Source organism: Megalobrama amblycephala, linkage group LG14 (assembly GCF_018812025.1).
Source record: "Megalobrama amblycephala isolate DHTTF-2021 linkage group LG14, ASM1881202v1, whole genome shotgun sequence".
Classification (NCBI taxonomy): Eukaryota; Metazoa; Chordata; class Actinopteri; order Cypriniformes; family Xenocyprididae; genus Megalobrama; species Megalobrama amblycephala.
The window spans coordinates 50027369-50042922 of NC_063057.1; the positions used below are offsets into that span (position 1 = coordinate 50027369).

The 15554-nt window shown below is 38.0% G+C and overlaps 3 protein-coding genes across 9 annotated transcripts in view; 2 read left to right on the forward strand and 1 right to left on the reverse strand.

Moving 5' to 3' along the window:
• LOC125244786 (proton myo-inositol cotransporter) overlaps window positions 1–3566 on the forward strand; it is an 88651-nt gene extending 85085 nt beyond the window's left edge. Inside the window, exons 9-10 of the mRNA XM_048155034.1 lie at window positions 167–319; window positions 1291–3566. Coding sequence (XP_048010991.1) covers window positions 167–319; window positions 1291–1517 — 380 coding nt within the window. The 3' untranslated portion in view covers window positions 1518–3566. The remainder of the gene's footprint in view (window positions 1–166; window positions 320–1290) is intronic.
• LOC125244787 lies at window positions 3242–9586 on the reverse strand. 5 transcript variants are annotated; one of them, XM_048155039.1, is made up of 12 exons: window positions 9065–9586; window positions 8856–8898; window positions 7427–7559; window positions 7202–7331; window positions 7058–7121; window positions 6723–6899; window positions 6536–6645; window positions 6336–6439; window positions 5207–5274; window positions 4902–4929; window positions 4738–4829; window positions 3242–4260 (listed from the first exon to the last, which is right to left on the reverse strand). In XM_048155039.1, the coding sequence occupies exons 1-12, from the start codon at window positions 9085–9087 to the stop codon at window positions 3652–3654; spliced, it is 1581 nt and encodes a 526-aa protein (XP_048010996.1). In that variant the 5' UTR covers window positions 9088–9586; the 3' UTR covers window positions 3242–3651. The 5 variants fall into 5 exon arrangements, with proteins under 5 accessions (XP_048010996.1, XP_048010992.1, XP_048010993.1 ...); XM_048155035.1 differs by having other exon boundaries at window positions 7040–7121; window positions 9065–9583; XM_048155036.1 differs by having other exon boundaries at window positions 4738–4826; window positions 7040–7121; window positions 9065–9582.
• A 214-nt stretch (window positions 9587–9800) lies between these two features.
• The window catches only part of LOC125244785 (ATP-binding cassette sub-family D member 2), a 17835-nt gene continuing 12081 nt past the window's right edge, over window positions 9801–15554 (forward strand). The window contains exons 1-4 of one of the 3 annotated variants that reach the window (XM_048155032.1): window positions 10104–10296; window positions 10380–10942; window positions 11484–11664; window positions 11851–11972. In XM_048155032.1, the coding sequence (XP_048010989.1) occupies window positions 10245–10296; window positions 10380–10942; window positions 11484–11664; window positions 11851–11972 (918 nt within the window). In that variant the 5' untranslated portion in view covers window positions 10104–10244. Of the gene's footprint in view, window positions 10943–11483; window positions 11665–11850; window positions 11973–15554 lie in introns of all 3 variants that reach the window. The other 2 variants (XM_048155031.1, XM_048155033.1) reach the window with 2 other exon arrangements.

Below are 15554 nucleotides of genomic sequence, written 5' to 3' on the forward strand. Positions count from 1 at the left end.
AAATTACAGAAGGAACCAGCAATCCATCACCGTTGTGCCATTCAGCAAGACATACTGTATAACCACAGGTTGCTTTGGGGAAATTATACCTGTTTTACCTGGAATTATACCATTTTCGTTGTGACATTGCATAAAGGTCATTTAAAATAGTTTTACCTCTTAACAGGAATGGGACCGATGCCATGGACAGTTAATTCTGAAATCTACCCTCTTTGGGCCAGAAGCACGGGCAATGCTTGTTCGGCTGGGGTGAACTGGACCTTCAATGTGCTGGTGTCTCTAACGTTCCTCCATATGGCCCAGTATCTGACTTACTACGGTAATGCTCTAATTAGTCCGATGACAGCAGTCATGAACATGACCTTTTTGTCAGCATCAATACAGTATTTGATCTCTCAACATCAAGAGTATACTAAGCATTAAGGCATTGTAGAACTAATTATGTTCATGACTCACTAATACTTTCCTCTGGAAGTCCCTGTGAAAATTGACATTTTAAGCACACTTTCATGGACTTACTGTGCCAATTCCTCAGTGTATGGTATTGAAAAGGAAAAAGAAAGGTTGTCTTGGTAACAGTTCATCAATATGTAATAAAATGCTTTGCGTCTAAAACAACTTTTCTTTTTTTGTTGACATCATCTAGGCAAGTGCAGGCCATTGGATAATTATAGTATTATACATTTTCTTTTTGTAAAGAAAAAAAATGATCAAAAATGCAGGGAGGAAATATCACTTAAAGGGTTAGTTCACTCAAAAATTTAAAAATTACGTCATTTATTACTTGCCCTCATGTCGTTCCACACCCGTAAGACCTTCGTTCATCTTCGGAACACAAATTAAGATATTTTTAATTTCCGATGTCTCAGTGAGGCCTCCATTGCCAGCAAGATAATTAACACTTTCAGATGCCCAGAAAGCTACTAAAGACATATTTAAAACAGTTCATGTGACTGCAGTGGTTCAAGTGGTGCCAAAGTCACGCCCATCCATCCATCCATTTTGTTTTTTGGTGCACATAAAGTATTCTCGTCGCTTCATAACATTAAGGTTGTACCACTGTAGTCACATGAGTAATTTTTGGGTGAATTAACCCTTTAAAAATACAAAAAAATATACAGTAAAATAATAAAAATGGCCCATTCTTTTATGTTGAGGCCAGTGAAAATGTTGTAACTACTATCAGGCCAGCAGAAAAAAAAATGTATAGTTGACTTCTGTATAATTTTGGTATCTTAGCCATTATTAAAATGATAATTTATTAAATAATATCTCTCTGTTGTTTTTCAGGTGTATTCTTCCTTTATTCCAGTTTGGCTTTAACTGGTTTCTTTTTCATTTATGGCTGCCTCCCTGAGACTAAGGGACGACGACTAGAAGAAATTGAGTCCTTGTTTGAAAACCGACTCTGCTCGTGTGGCATCTCGGATTCTGATGAGGATCGGCAGGTGGAATACATTCGGGTAAAAGGGTCAAACTACCACCTATCGGACAACGATGCATCAGATGTCGAATAACACGTGTGAAACCTCTGGTTTGGTGTCGATTGAGCCTCGCTCAACCCTGACGTCAGGTCCGCCCACTGTATTGGTCAGGTTGAGTCTCTCTCATCCAGACGTTCACCGCGATGGCAAGAACAGGGTTGTAGAGCACACACAAACAAACACGCAGTGCCATGTCAGCTTTTATGATATTGTCAGTATGTTTCTGGCTCGTTCCTTCACTGTCAGATGAATATCCTCTGCTTATTTATGTAAAATGAGATGTTAGCTGTAAATTCAGTAATATATATATATATATATATATATATGCAGAAGGATATTGTTTTTGTCTTAATGTCACCACTTTAGAAGTTTACATTTAACTATGGCAACTTCCAGTTCTGAGAACCCTAAAAATGTGAAAAGGGTTTATTGTATTTTAGAATAATATTGAAGTCATCAAAATATTAAAAATATCATTAATGGAAGTGTTGGAATTATGTAGTGATCAAAAATATTCAACAAATCATTCTTTTCTATACATTCAAGTGCGTCTGAATTTTTGACTAGTAGTCTAAATTAATCCCAATTGCCTAAAATAATGTGACTCCCTGGATATCAACAAAATATAATAATAAAGTGAAGTGAATAAACATAATTTGACATGTCCTCCTCTTTAAACTCTTCAAGGCTTTTAAAACATGATAGTGATAATATGTGATCCATCTTTCACTGTCTGTTTTTTGAAATACCATAAATTATTTTGTAATTTGAACCTTCATGTTTGTAGGATTATAGATCATTGACACAGAACAGTCATATGTAGCTTTCTGCGGTTTTCTGTGATAGTGTAGTGTGGCCTTATAAAATATTTTTCAGTTTGTTTCATTATTGTTTTTTTTAACTCTTTTAAATTTAATTATTTATTTTCCTTCAAATGTAAAAATGTTAAATGTTTTCATTTTATGATTTATTAAATACATATTTTTTATTATTATTTTAATTTGTCTTCCTTATAGCCTAGTGTACAAAAATCATTGCAGTTGGTCTTGTCCATGGAACAGTGTAGGATAACCGTTTCGACAAGTACTGTAATATCCAAATGTTCTGTTGTGCTACTTCGTAAGTATACAGTTAGACAAATACACATCAAAGTGTGCCAAATCCACCTGAAAATCTCTATGTTGTGGTCGTAGCTTTATCAAAACCAAGTTGATGGCTTTCATAAAAGCAACCAATAACTTGTCAGCTTAAGTACCTGTTTAAAGGTTTCACTGTGTTCAGTGATACATAATTGTGCACATCAGGCCTTGTGTAATGTGTGTTTTGTTCAGATACTGTACATGATCATGTGTGATTTGACATTTTCCACTGGATAAAACTTAATTTGGTTGAGAGAAGCACAAATTAAATTGGCACAATGTTTGGCATTAAATCAATTTCGATTTTACAAGAAAAGTTCACCCACAAATACACCCTCAATCATAATTACTCACCCTCGCATCGTTCCAAATAATTTTTTAATTCTGAAGAATGTTCAAGCTGTTCTTTTCCATATAATGAAAGCATATAATGACCAAGAGGGGTCAATCTCCAAAAAGGACAAAAAAAAAAAAAAATGTCTGACATTTTTGGGTGAACTATTCAAAACCAATCAAAACTCTAACATAAAATATATTATTGCCTGAAGTCCAAGAAGAGACATTAGAAAAGTTTCAGTCTACATGTATGATGTAATTTAGAGTTTATTAATCAGTTTCATGTGTACCAGATGTATTTAAATTTTAGATTGTACTTGGGAGGTTCTCCAACATGGACAGCCCTTTGTGTTATTACCAATGAACACATCTGTTTTAAGTGTATGGATGTATTATTTTTTTTTATTATTATTTTATTTATTTTTTTTATGTGAAACAAAATGCAGCGTTTCTACCGTTTATGGAACTAGTAAGAAATGTTGTGTTGTACAGTATTTGATTACTGTTGCTGTACTGTTGCTAGATTTATACTCTATAAAACTAAATATATGAACTTTGAAAACTTGAATATGTACTTGGAGATAATAAAGACATATAACATGCAATATTGTTTTTTCACATTTGGCTTTTCAATCCTACATGCATCAAATTTGAAGTGAAGTAACAATCAATTTTTCAAAATGTAATTTTGCTTACTGCCTAACTGATGCCAAATCTCTTTTTGTGCTCTTCTGACTACGAAGTTTGCGGAAGGAGATGCCGGTTTGTGATTTTGTATGTCTCGGTGCCTGCTGGTTTGTTGCTGATGCCTCTGAGGGCCTATTTCCTGTTCTTTTGTGGCCATCCTTTGGAGAACTAAGTGTAGTTGGTTTGAGCATCTGATTAAAATTAGAAGACAGCCGCCCTGTGGTAAGGACGTTGGTTTTGTGATCAACAGTGGGGAAAGACACAGAGTTGCTGGGATGAATAAGCAAACACTGAACTGAGACATCACAGTAAGATAAAGCATCTGTTTGTGTCCCGGCATCCAAGGTTATTGGAGGATTCCCATCATGCCTTAGTGCTTTAGTCTGGAGATTAGAAGGTGCAAACTGATTTTCCTTGTGTCTCTGTCCAAGGTTCACTTGACTCAGACTGTCCGAAACTCTGGATTTTACCTCACTTTGACAATCACAGTAAGATGTTGCTTCATGTTTGCAGGATGGAGCTTGTGAAGGTGTTGCCGTTAAATTGTTCACAGATAAGCAACAGTGCTTTGCTATGAAAGAATCTTCAGCATGGCACAAGTCGATTTTTTCTTCCTGTCCATTAAGAGAGAATTTCATGGTCATAAAGAAATAATTTGATGGGTGAATTTCACAAAAACATATCCAAGTCATATTTCATCCCACAAATAAAACATTTACATCACATGGTTGATAGGTTAATAGGTTGTTAACAAAGCAAAAACATTATCTAGCTAGTATTTAATGAGCAAATTAATAGTATAATAAATATATAATATTATATATAGCCTATAAAATAGAAATCATTTTGTTAGTGACAAAGAAAGTAGAACTCACTGTTTGTATATAACTTAACAATGTAGAGACTACATTATATAAACTACTCTTTTCAGTGAATCATATGAAATATGTATCCACTGAAATACTTTAAGGAACAAAGCTGGTAATTTTCATTACATCCAGTGTGTTCATTACGTTTTTCATGCACCATATACCAGCAGAGATTACAGAATCCATTTTTATTGTTATGGTGATTAAGATTATTCAAATTACAGGAGTTGTTTGTCTTACGTCCTCTGGGCCGAGATGAACTCTTCTGGGAGACTCACAAACATGCCCAAAGACATTTATACCATCAGCACCTGCTGTAACAAAATAAAACTTGTTGTTCTGAGCACATTTAAAATGGTACTTCATAAATAATAACCAACACTTACATGTGTTGCAGTCGGTAGATGCAAATTCCTGAAAGAAAGAAAAAACTTAGCTTACTGTATGTATATGTTGGTTTTAACCACAAGGGGACAGTATTTGCCTACAATTGATAACAATAATTCAAATGTCCCTATAGTTTGTTAGCATTTCACTTTATTTCTAAATGAGCCAACCAGTCAACTCTATGTATTAAAGAAGTAACCATATGTTGAAAATGATGTAAAAGCCAGAAAATATGCATAAACGCTTTTTTCAATATAGTTTCATTTCCAAATTGAAAAGAGTGCGCAAGCTTGTTTTTTCATACCTGTGTTGAAAAGTGGCCATCATTGTCCATGTTTTGTGATCTGTCACAAGAACTCATTGAGGCAAGCACTATAATAAATGAGAATAATCATATGCAATGAATAAAAAAAATGACTGTACTCTGGACAGCTCATGGAGACTTTAAATATTATTAATTGGGTAGGTCGGTCAAATGTAATATTGTTTCTGTATTTTCTCAAAATCTGAGATGAACCTCACTGCAGAAAACGAGATCCAGGGGGCGAGGTTGGATCCAGATCTAACTCCTCCCACTTTAAATATCCCTAAACCTACCCATCTCCACCCCCTGGATCTGGATCTGGATCATGGATCTCATGTTCTGCAGTGAGGAGTTACTGCAAAATCTCACAATTATTTACTCTAAAAAGATATAAATACTCTGCATCTGTATTAACCTTAAAGAGTAAATGTAATATTTCATAGGAGTAACTTCCCATTTCAAATATTGCTTATTAAATGACATTAAATAGTTGCCTGGGGTGTTTTTAGATTTTGCTTTTTTATTGTTATTTTTTCTTAAAAATGTGGGGCAAAAATCTTGTTCATTTACACAGTTTTATTATTATTATTATTATTATTTATTTATTTATTTTTATTTTTAAATAACAGTTATGTAAATGTTTCATAGTACTAAATGTTGTCTGCCTAACATTTATTAGGCAGATAACAAACTGAAACAACTAAAATTATTCACACATAATAACCAAAACAAAATTATATATTTTATTTTTATTTTAAATGGCCTCCTTTTGCCTTGATTACAGCTTGCATTCTTGCTGGTATTGTTTTATATACTTTTTCCACAGTCCACAGTCTCTGTTGTTATTGAATAGTTTCTAGTTGTTCCCAAAGACTTGCTTTTGATTAAACTTTTGTGCGGCCTATCTTTGAATCAATTAAATCCCAGCAATAATTATATTTTAGCATTAGAAACACCATTGTGATTAAAGAGCTTACACATACTGGTGTGGATGATTTTGGTAATCACCAATACTGTTAGTTTAGGCAAGCTGTGGCACAAACCTTACATTGGATGGTGGTCTAATACATTTATAGTTTTTATTTTAGTATCTCCCTCTAACTACATAGGCTAGAAACTATATTATTACCTTCACAATCTATGCCCTTGAAATCTATGAACAGTGGCTCCTCCGGTTGTTCACTGCTCAGTGGATACAAAACTGAGGTCACTGAATGCTCTCCCATCTCTGGGCTGCAACATATTATGATAATTCCATGTTATATGCACTTTCTCATACCTATACTCTTACTGGCATACTGTGTTGGAATATAGTATCGCTGTACCCACTTTGGTAATGTGCTCTCAAACCGAATTCCTACCACTGAGCTGTTGTGTGGCGGATCTTGTTCAACTTTCCATGGATTATTTAGCTTTGTTGGTTGAGCGAATGACACATCCTGAAAGTAGACATATACTGTAACTATTTGTGTTACTCGGTTGTGTTTCAAAAGTTGTTAACTTGCTATCAATAGACCTGAGGAGTATTCTTCTTCATATTATCAGGATTGTCCCTGGATGGCAGGGGGGAGGGTACATGTGGTGTGGGTTTGGGTTGGATTGGATCTGAGGAGTCAGCAGAAGTTGAGGATGGTTGCTGTTGATTTTCTGAGCCACTGACATCGGACAGGTTAGATTCAAGCACAGGAGACAGCTACGGGAGAACAAGCCATTACATAATCTTTGATAATTAACTTTTATATACAAAATACTATAAATATTAATAATTCCCAGTTAATATTATGGTCAATAGCTGATTAATGGAATATAGGTGAATGATTTTGTGGTAGTAACCATTCTAGTCATCCTTGCCGGCATGAACTTGAATTCTTCGGAAAGGCAATGTTTTCTGATTTTGAAACCAGGTGTGTCTGCACTGTTGGAACAAATATCCAATAACTGTAGGTGAAATTATTAGGAAAATATAGATGGAATAACAAGCCTAGTGAAAAGTACCTGTACTGTGGCTGACTGGTGACTAGGTTCAGCTTTGAAGGAGAGCAAGGGCTCATTGGTAACTCTAAGGGTTCGTTCAAAGCTTTTTTGGTTCTTTTTGCACCAATCAAACGGTTTATTTTTGGTTTGCCTACAAAACAAAAGATATCATTTTACATATGAGACTTAAAAGGTCATAATAGAATGTTTGATTTGTGTTAATTTGTAAGTGCACTATGACTGTACCGGTTTGCTCTTTCTTTGACGCAATCTGGTTGACTATGAATAATGTAAGCAGATCCATATTGCCAGAGTTTTGTCCTTGGGTTGAGTCCATAATATTTGACTTTCTCTTCATCCTTTGCTTTTGAAAAAACGCCTTGAGGTGGAACAGAGAAATACCAGTTAAGGGCTTTCAGATAAAAAACAACCCCGCTAGGGGTACAAAAACAGCTAAAACCAGCCTAAGCTGGTTAGCTGGTTTAAACTGGATGTAGCTGGTCTAAGCTTGTCTCTTAGTCTGGCCAAGCTGGTTTTAGCTGGTTGGTCAGCTGGCCTCCAGCCTGACCCAGTGTTGCCAACTTAGCAATTTTGTTGCTAGATTTAGCAACTTTTCTGATTACCCCAGCAAGTTTTTTTCCAAAAAGCACCTAGCAACAAATTTTGCTATTTTTAAAATTTATTTGGCAACTTTTAGCAACTTTTGAAAAGTGACTCAAACAATAAAAAAGGCAAACATTTTCATCTAAATTGCACAGAAAGAGGTAACCACTGAACAGCTAGCTAGCCAAGCAGCACATCAGCCTGGAGAGAGCTGAAGAAAGATGCCTAAAATAGTACACACATTATATGTGAATTAAGTTGATAGTTGCAATTTTTCAATAATAAGTGTTCATTTATGATACAGCATGTTATTAGCTGGTACCTAAAATTAAGTTAGGTACACTGTAAGAAAACAATTGTAAAAAAACTGAAAAGGTACTGGTAATTTTCTGCCAGGACATTTTCTGTTAAGTTGTAACCCTGTGTGTAACCCTAAAACACAAAATGCAATGTGTAATTTAAAACAGGTAAAACACCTGTGAAAAATCAATACAGCTATTCCTTAATATAAAAACAGTACATTGTGCCCTATTTTAACAGACTTTTTTTTTTAGTGTAGCACACTAACTACCATTACACAGCTTAAAACTGTAATTGTTCAAAGTTTACTAGTTAATAGTTAATAAAGAAAATAGGAAAATGTAATTGTTCAAAAACTGTTCAATAATTCAATGTTGTTTTTAAAAATAAAAATATCCAATACTAAAAAGTGTATTCTATGTGTATTTTATGTGTATTCTACGCAATAATGCAATTTTGCGTCATGGATACGCGATGACATCATAAAACAATGACATCACAATGTCATTTAGCAACTTCCCTTGAAAATTAGTTGGCAACACTGGCCTGACCATCTAAAGAAGTGGTAAAAAACAATCCTGCTAAACCAGGTGGCTGGTTTTAGCCGTCCTTTTTTTCTGCAGGGAATTAACCTGTAATCCTAGTTTAATAAAATACAGTTAGCTGTAGTAAACTTTTGTAGGCCTAAGTTATTGTTCAAATGTACTATTATGAATGTATAGTCACTTAAAAGGTGAAAACGTCTTGGTTTAAAGAGATTAAATATACTTACTCTCTGTTTTATTGAGTCTTCTTTGTTTTTCACATACCTGCTCCTGGTTATTTAAGATTAGACGCCATTAGACATATGTAAACTTAATTACTTTACACCTGAAAGATTGATAACATCTTTCCGTTGACCTCTAAGAAATGTTAGTTTTACCGTCAAGAATGCTATAAAATAAGTTAGAGCGTTTTAATGAAGTTAGCATTAGCACTGACCGGGATCCTCCAACCCAATTCATGTTGCTCTTTGTCTGAGGCGGTTATAAATTCACCTCTGTCTTTCTCTACAGATAACTAAACACTGACAGCGTTAAATGCTACCTTTTCAGTTTATGGTGGTATTATTAGGCATAGACATGTGTTGGTATTAGGTATATGTCAAGAACAGGAACCAATAATATGAACAGGAAGCGATAACCGCGCGAGCGTGGTCACTGTGCGCGCGAGAGTACTTCACAAAAGCTGCAAGTACTTCTCATCAGCGATCTTTTAAGTCTCCCTTCAGAAATTGAATATATTTTATTAAATCACCACCAATGAAGAATGTAGTTGGAATAGAAAACGATGCAGCAAGATTGCTGGCTCGTGCATAGCGTGAATGGCATGTTATCTCTCTAAAAACGGACAATAATAAGTAAAGCATATAACATAAAATCACTGGATGATAAAAACATAAAAAATATGAGTCATTCAATATTTGTATAGATATCATTGAATTATCACACAACATAAAAACTTTACGGAGAGCTGTAAAAAGACATTCAAAAAACAACATACTAACACAAGGGGTTTACAAAAGAAAAGAAAAGAAAAGAAAAGAAACAAATTAAAGGCATAATTTTTAAAGTTTTACTTTTACTTCAGATGTCTAGCAAATAATTGTTCATTTAAGATATATTGAATAGATCAGACCATTCCGTTATATTTGAATACGTCAAGTGCGGCAACCAATCAGCGTGGAGTGGGGGCGTAACCAATGAGGAAAACCCAAATGACGGAAGCATCTACCTAGCGGTGCTGTTTCAACCTTACGGTGCCATGAATTGTATGTATATATTCCCTATTTATGGCATTGAATGACCATATGGCTGTAACTCGGAACAAACTGAAGATTGCAAGCTACTTATTTTTGTAAAAGCAGGATAAAAAATGAGCAACATCCTACACGCGGCATCAAAAGTGAAATGGAATCAGAGCACTGCGGCGAAAAGAGCGGTGTTCCTGGCGGCCGCCGTATACGGGGCGAAAACGCTTTACCCCATCATCTGCAAACAAATAAATCAACGGAAAACAACCAAGAACAACACATCTGCACCAGGACATGAGAATGGATTGATATCTACTCATAAAGCTACACCAGAGACTGTGTCTGGTCTTAGTAAATCACCCGGTGTCAATGCGGAATTCTTCAAGCAGATTCTTGAACTGGTTAAAATCGTATTTCCGAGGTTTGTAAGTAAAGAACTGGGTTTACTATGTTTACATTCACTAGCTCTCGTTTCACGGACGTTTCTGTCTATTTATGTGGCAGGTTTGGATGGTAAAATAGTGAAAACGATCGTAGAGAAGCAGCCGCGGAGCTTCATGATCAAACTGATGAAATGGCTTCTGATCGCCATCCCGGCCACATTCGTCAACAGCGCGATCCGTTATCTGGAGTGCAAGCTCGCGCTCGCGTTCCGCACGCGTTTGGTAGATCATGCATATAAAACGTATTTCACCAATCAGACCTATTATAAGGTCAGTAATATGGACGGGAGACTGGCGAATCCGGACCAGTCTCTGACAGAGGATGTGATGATGTTCTCGCAGTCCATTGCGCATCTGTACTCAAACCTCACCAAACCCATCCTAGACGTGATACTGACTTCCTATACTTTAATACAGACTGCGCGATCTCGGGGTGCGAACGCAACCGGACCGACTCTGTTAGCGGGTCTGGTGGTGTTCGCCACGGCGAAGGTTCTGCGCGCCTGCTCGCCAAAGTTCGGTAAGCTGGTGGCAGAGGAGGCGCACAGGAAGGGCTACCTGCGATATGTGCACTCCAGAATCATAGCCAATGCAGAGGAAATCGCCTTCTATAGGGGACATACGGTGAGGAAATACATAATGCACATTAACAGATAACTGCTATTAGCTATAGGCGAGGAAATGCATCAATCATATATAGTGCAAATGTGATTACTTATAAGTTATAGGATACCTTTATAGGGGCCATAACGTGTCAGAAACGGTGAACACATGTGCATGAATACATAAGATGAGGAAGTACATCATTCAAATGTGTATTTTACTTTTTAGGTCATAATTTCAACTTTTTTATGTCATTATGAGCTTCAAGTCATAATTGTGATTTACTAAAGCAGTTTTTTTTCGTAAGTGCCAGAAATGAGCTTGCATTCAGAACTGAATCGAGATTCATTTTAAATTTCTATTCATTTCCTCAATTGAGGTATTCAGATTTTAATGTAAGGAAGTAGAATTAAAGTACATTGACAAATTCAAATTCAGAAATTCATTTAACTGTATGTTTTAACTACAAAAATATATGTCAATACCAATTTAGAATGTTAGTTTGAAAAAAACTGAAAGCTTTGATTAGTTTAATTATCTTTTGGATGTTATCCTGTGGCAGGTGGAGATGAGGCAGCTGCAGAAGTGTTACAGTGCCCTGGCAGAGCAAATGAAACTCATCCTATCGAAACGTCTGTGGTACATCATGATCGAACAGTTTCTCATGAAGTACGTCTGGAGTGGATGTGGTCTGGTTATGGTCGCAGTGCCCATCATCACTGCAACTGGCTTTGCTGATAACGGTAAAGTGGAAGTTCAGTTTATGCAATTGTACAGTATATGTAATCTCATTGCAATTTCTGTGATATTTATTTTATTTTTTAGTTGCTTCCTTTATTTATTGTATTATTTTATATGCTTTTTGCATTACTGTAGCGTATTCTATTTGCTTAAAGATGTCATGTTTCAAATCCATTTGTCTCTTAAAGAGCTGGCGGATGGTCAGACACAAGTGTTGGTGAGTGAAAGAACTGAGGCCTTCACAACAGCACGCAATCTACTGGCCTCAGGGGCTGATGCCATTGAAAGGATCATGTCTTCTTATAAAGAGGTAAAATATTAAACATATTCCTCTTTGTTGACTTGAATTTATTTTTACAGTCATTAATCATTATAAACAGTATGATTGTTCTTGATATTAACATCAAGGAGCATGTCAGAGTCATATTTCATCACAAAATCAAAAGAAAGAAATAAGAAATTATTATTTTACACACTCACACACACACACACACATTTTTTATTTATTTTTATTGTATAGCAGGCCTACAGGCCTCTAGCAACTGAAACCACAAAGGATGTGATGTCACGCAGCAGTGAAAGCTGGGAATTTTGCGTATAGGCTAGTGATCGGTGTTGGTATCAACTGCCACTCTGTTGACTAAGCCTGCTGGGCAACTTAATCCACCATCTGTTGAACAGAGAGCATCAGTCAGTCCCACTTCACAGATGCTGCGTGTGTCTATTACAATGATAGACACTATAAAGCACAACATCATGCTATTTCAGCCCTTTTAAATAGCATATTGTGTTATAATTATAATTGTCAGCTAATCCTACTTGTGATTTGTTAATAATAAATTAACATTTTGACATTTTCTCAAGAAACGTAAATGTGAGCAGTGCTTACTAGTGTAATGTAATGTCATGTTGCCAGGTCGTAGCTATGTATGTGGTTGTTTAGGTCATTGCTATACTTTTAGGCCATTGCTATACTATTGCTGTGACAGTCTGTGGCTATAATGAGTGCACAAAGACAAGGAGTACTAAGTAGACTTCAATAATAACCTTCACAAGGAAACACGCAGGAGAAAAGAATAACTTAACCACATAATACTAAGACTATACTAGACAAAGGAACTAAGGAAACACAGGGCTTAATACATGAGGAGCATAATCAATGTAAAACAAAACAGAACAGATGTAGTAACTATATTACTAACCAGGGAAACTAACTAGGGAACACAGAACAAAACATGTTACAGTATGCCCCCCTCCTGGAAGGAGCATCCTCTCACCGTAACAGTCTAACTGAGGAGGGGTTCTGAAGGAGGACATGGAGCAGGCAAAAGGCAGGAAAAGAGAGGCTCTGATGACGGGAGAGGACGGTGGGAGGAGCCAGACGGGGGCCAAAGCACAGACAGGAAGATGTCCCACGGCAGAGTTGAAGGATTAAGGAGCTAAGGTGGAGGTTTGTCTGTTGACAAAGCCAATGGAGGTGGAGACCCAGGTGGAGCTGATGAGTCCACACAACATTGATGTTCTGGAGACTGAGGTGGAGCTGCAGTGACGAGCATCAGAGGTGGAGCCAGGGTTCCAGAGAACTGAGGCACAGCCGGTGGGACTGAGGACCAAAGTGGAGCCGGAGGGAAGGCGAAGCCCGACAGAGCCAAAAGGGGTGGAGAGATGAAGTGTAGCTGAAGGCCCGCAAGTGGCGCAAGCAGAGAGACGTTTGACCAAGGCAGAGCTGGAGGGACAAGGGAGCCTGGTGGAGCCATAAGGACGATGGTCCCTGGTGGAGCTAAGGGTAGGAGGAGCCAAGGTAGAGCCGACAGGTCGACAAGCCGAGATGGAGTGACAGACTGGAGGCGGAGCCAGGGAATCTTCTTGACTAGGCGGAGCTGGTGACTGGAAGACCTGAGGTGGGGTAATTCAGGCAGAGATTACAGGAACCAGCAGAGGCAGCGCAGATGGACTGGCTGGCTTTGGAAGAGGAGGTGGGAGAGGGAGGCTGGATGTAGAGGTCTGCAAGCCCGTCGGGTCCTGTTGAGTCAATTTGGGCTGGGCTCGGGCCTTTTTTTTTTTTAAAGATCGGGCTCGGGTCAGACTCTGGCTCATTTAGCTTCTCTCTTTGTTGACCATGCAGAGCATCAGGGAGAAGTTGAAGCGTGGGAGTTACTAAAAGTTCCCAATGCTTCGGGAAAAGCTGCATTTGGAAGAGTTTTGATTTGATTACCATGACAAACAATGAGCCAATTGGTCATAGCACATGACAGCAAAAAAACAGGAGCATCTCATCTACAATGGCATGTCGAACGCAGCTGCACTACAGGTAACTCTGCTAGCACAAGCAGACAGTTATCAATGTCCGAGTTTTTCTCGAAGCCAGTGCCACCTAATGCCAAATCCCAAGTCACAGAGAAGTGTGTGGATTTCTGTTGCGAAGACATACGGCCATTCTAAACAGTGGCTGGAGGAGGATTTATAAAGTTAGCCCAGGAACTAATAAACATCAGAGCAGCCTATGGTCGCCTGTCTGCTGAAATGTTGCTGCCTGACCCCACGACTATTTCTCGCAGATGCCAGGAAAAGGCAACAATAAAAAGAGAAGTGATTGTTGCTGAGATAAAAGAGGTGATGCGTTAATATTGGGATGACCACAGACAAGTGGACTGATGACTACCGCAAGGTCAGTTACATGCCGATCACATCACTTCATTACGTCAGATTTCAAGTTGAAGAGTAATGTACTCACCACTGCCATGTTCCCTCACGATGAGGCCAAAACAGCTGAAAATATTCACAAGGAATTGCAGAAGCAGCTTGTGTCAGTTCTCAAGTTTGATCCCTCTGTAATGAGTAAGGTGGTGTGGGCAACAGATCAAGGTTCGAATATTGTTACTGCATTACGTCCTTACTGGATCTTAGACTGTTAGGACCACATCTACAACACGGTCCTCCGACATGCTTTGGACATCACCGAGCTGTCAGTAACAGTCCCAGAGTTTGGTGGAACATTGCTGGCTGTCAAGAAAGTAGTCCAGTTCGTGAACAAAGCGGTCTGACAAGCCAGTTATCCAAGACCGTTCTGCAGATGGGAGAAACATGTTACAGCACTGTATTTCTCACGCTCAAGTCTATCAAGGACATGTACGCTGAACTATGTGAAAAGCTGGAGTGACGTGGAGAGGCCCAAAGAATGGCGGATGCGTCCCCAGATGTTCTGGATTTTTTGGTCGGTTTTCTCCACCCCTTCTATGAAGCCCAGCGGGAGTTGGAAGGTGATCAATATCCAACTTTGAACCTTGTTGTGTTGTGGCACAAGAGGCTGAAGCATCATTGCCAGCCAGTAAGCACTGACATGCCTTACCAAGCCACCATCCGCCAACGCCACTTGGAATGGATTGGTAAAAAGGTCCAGATTCAGCCACTCCATAAACTGGCAATATTCCTATATCCAAAATTAAACCAGTGGAAATTGAGAGAGATGCCATACTGCAAGATGCAAAGAGTTGGATCGCAAGCTATCAAGCAATCGGTGGAAATGCAACTGAGGAGCCAGCTAGAGAGGTGACGTCAGATACTCCGCCAGCGGCAGCAAAAAAAAGAGATCCCTTTGTTGTCAAGACTCACCCATCAGGTGTTGAGCATACCTGCAAGCAGCAGTAGCAGCGAACGCGTTTTCAGCACAGCAGGGAGGATGCTGGAGGAGAGGAGTACATCTCTGAAGCCTTCAACAGTGGACGATATTCTTTTTCTTCAAAACGTGCGCGAATAAACAGTGAATGATGATCACCATACATGCCTAAAGTTCAATTTTTTATTATTATTTAACGTTAGCCAGTTAGAAAAGAGTTCTTGAAACATTGTTCTTCAGTTACTTAACATCAAAGAAAGGTAGGCCATAAATCTT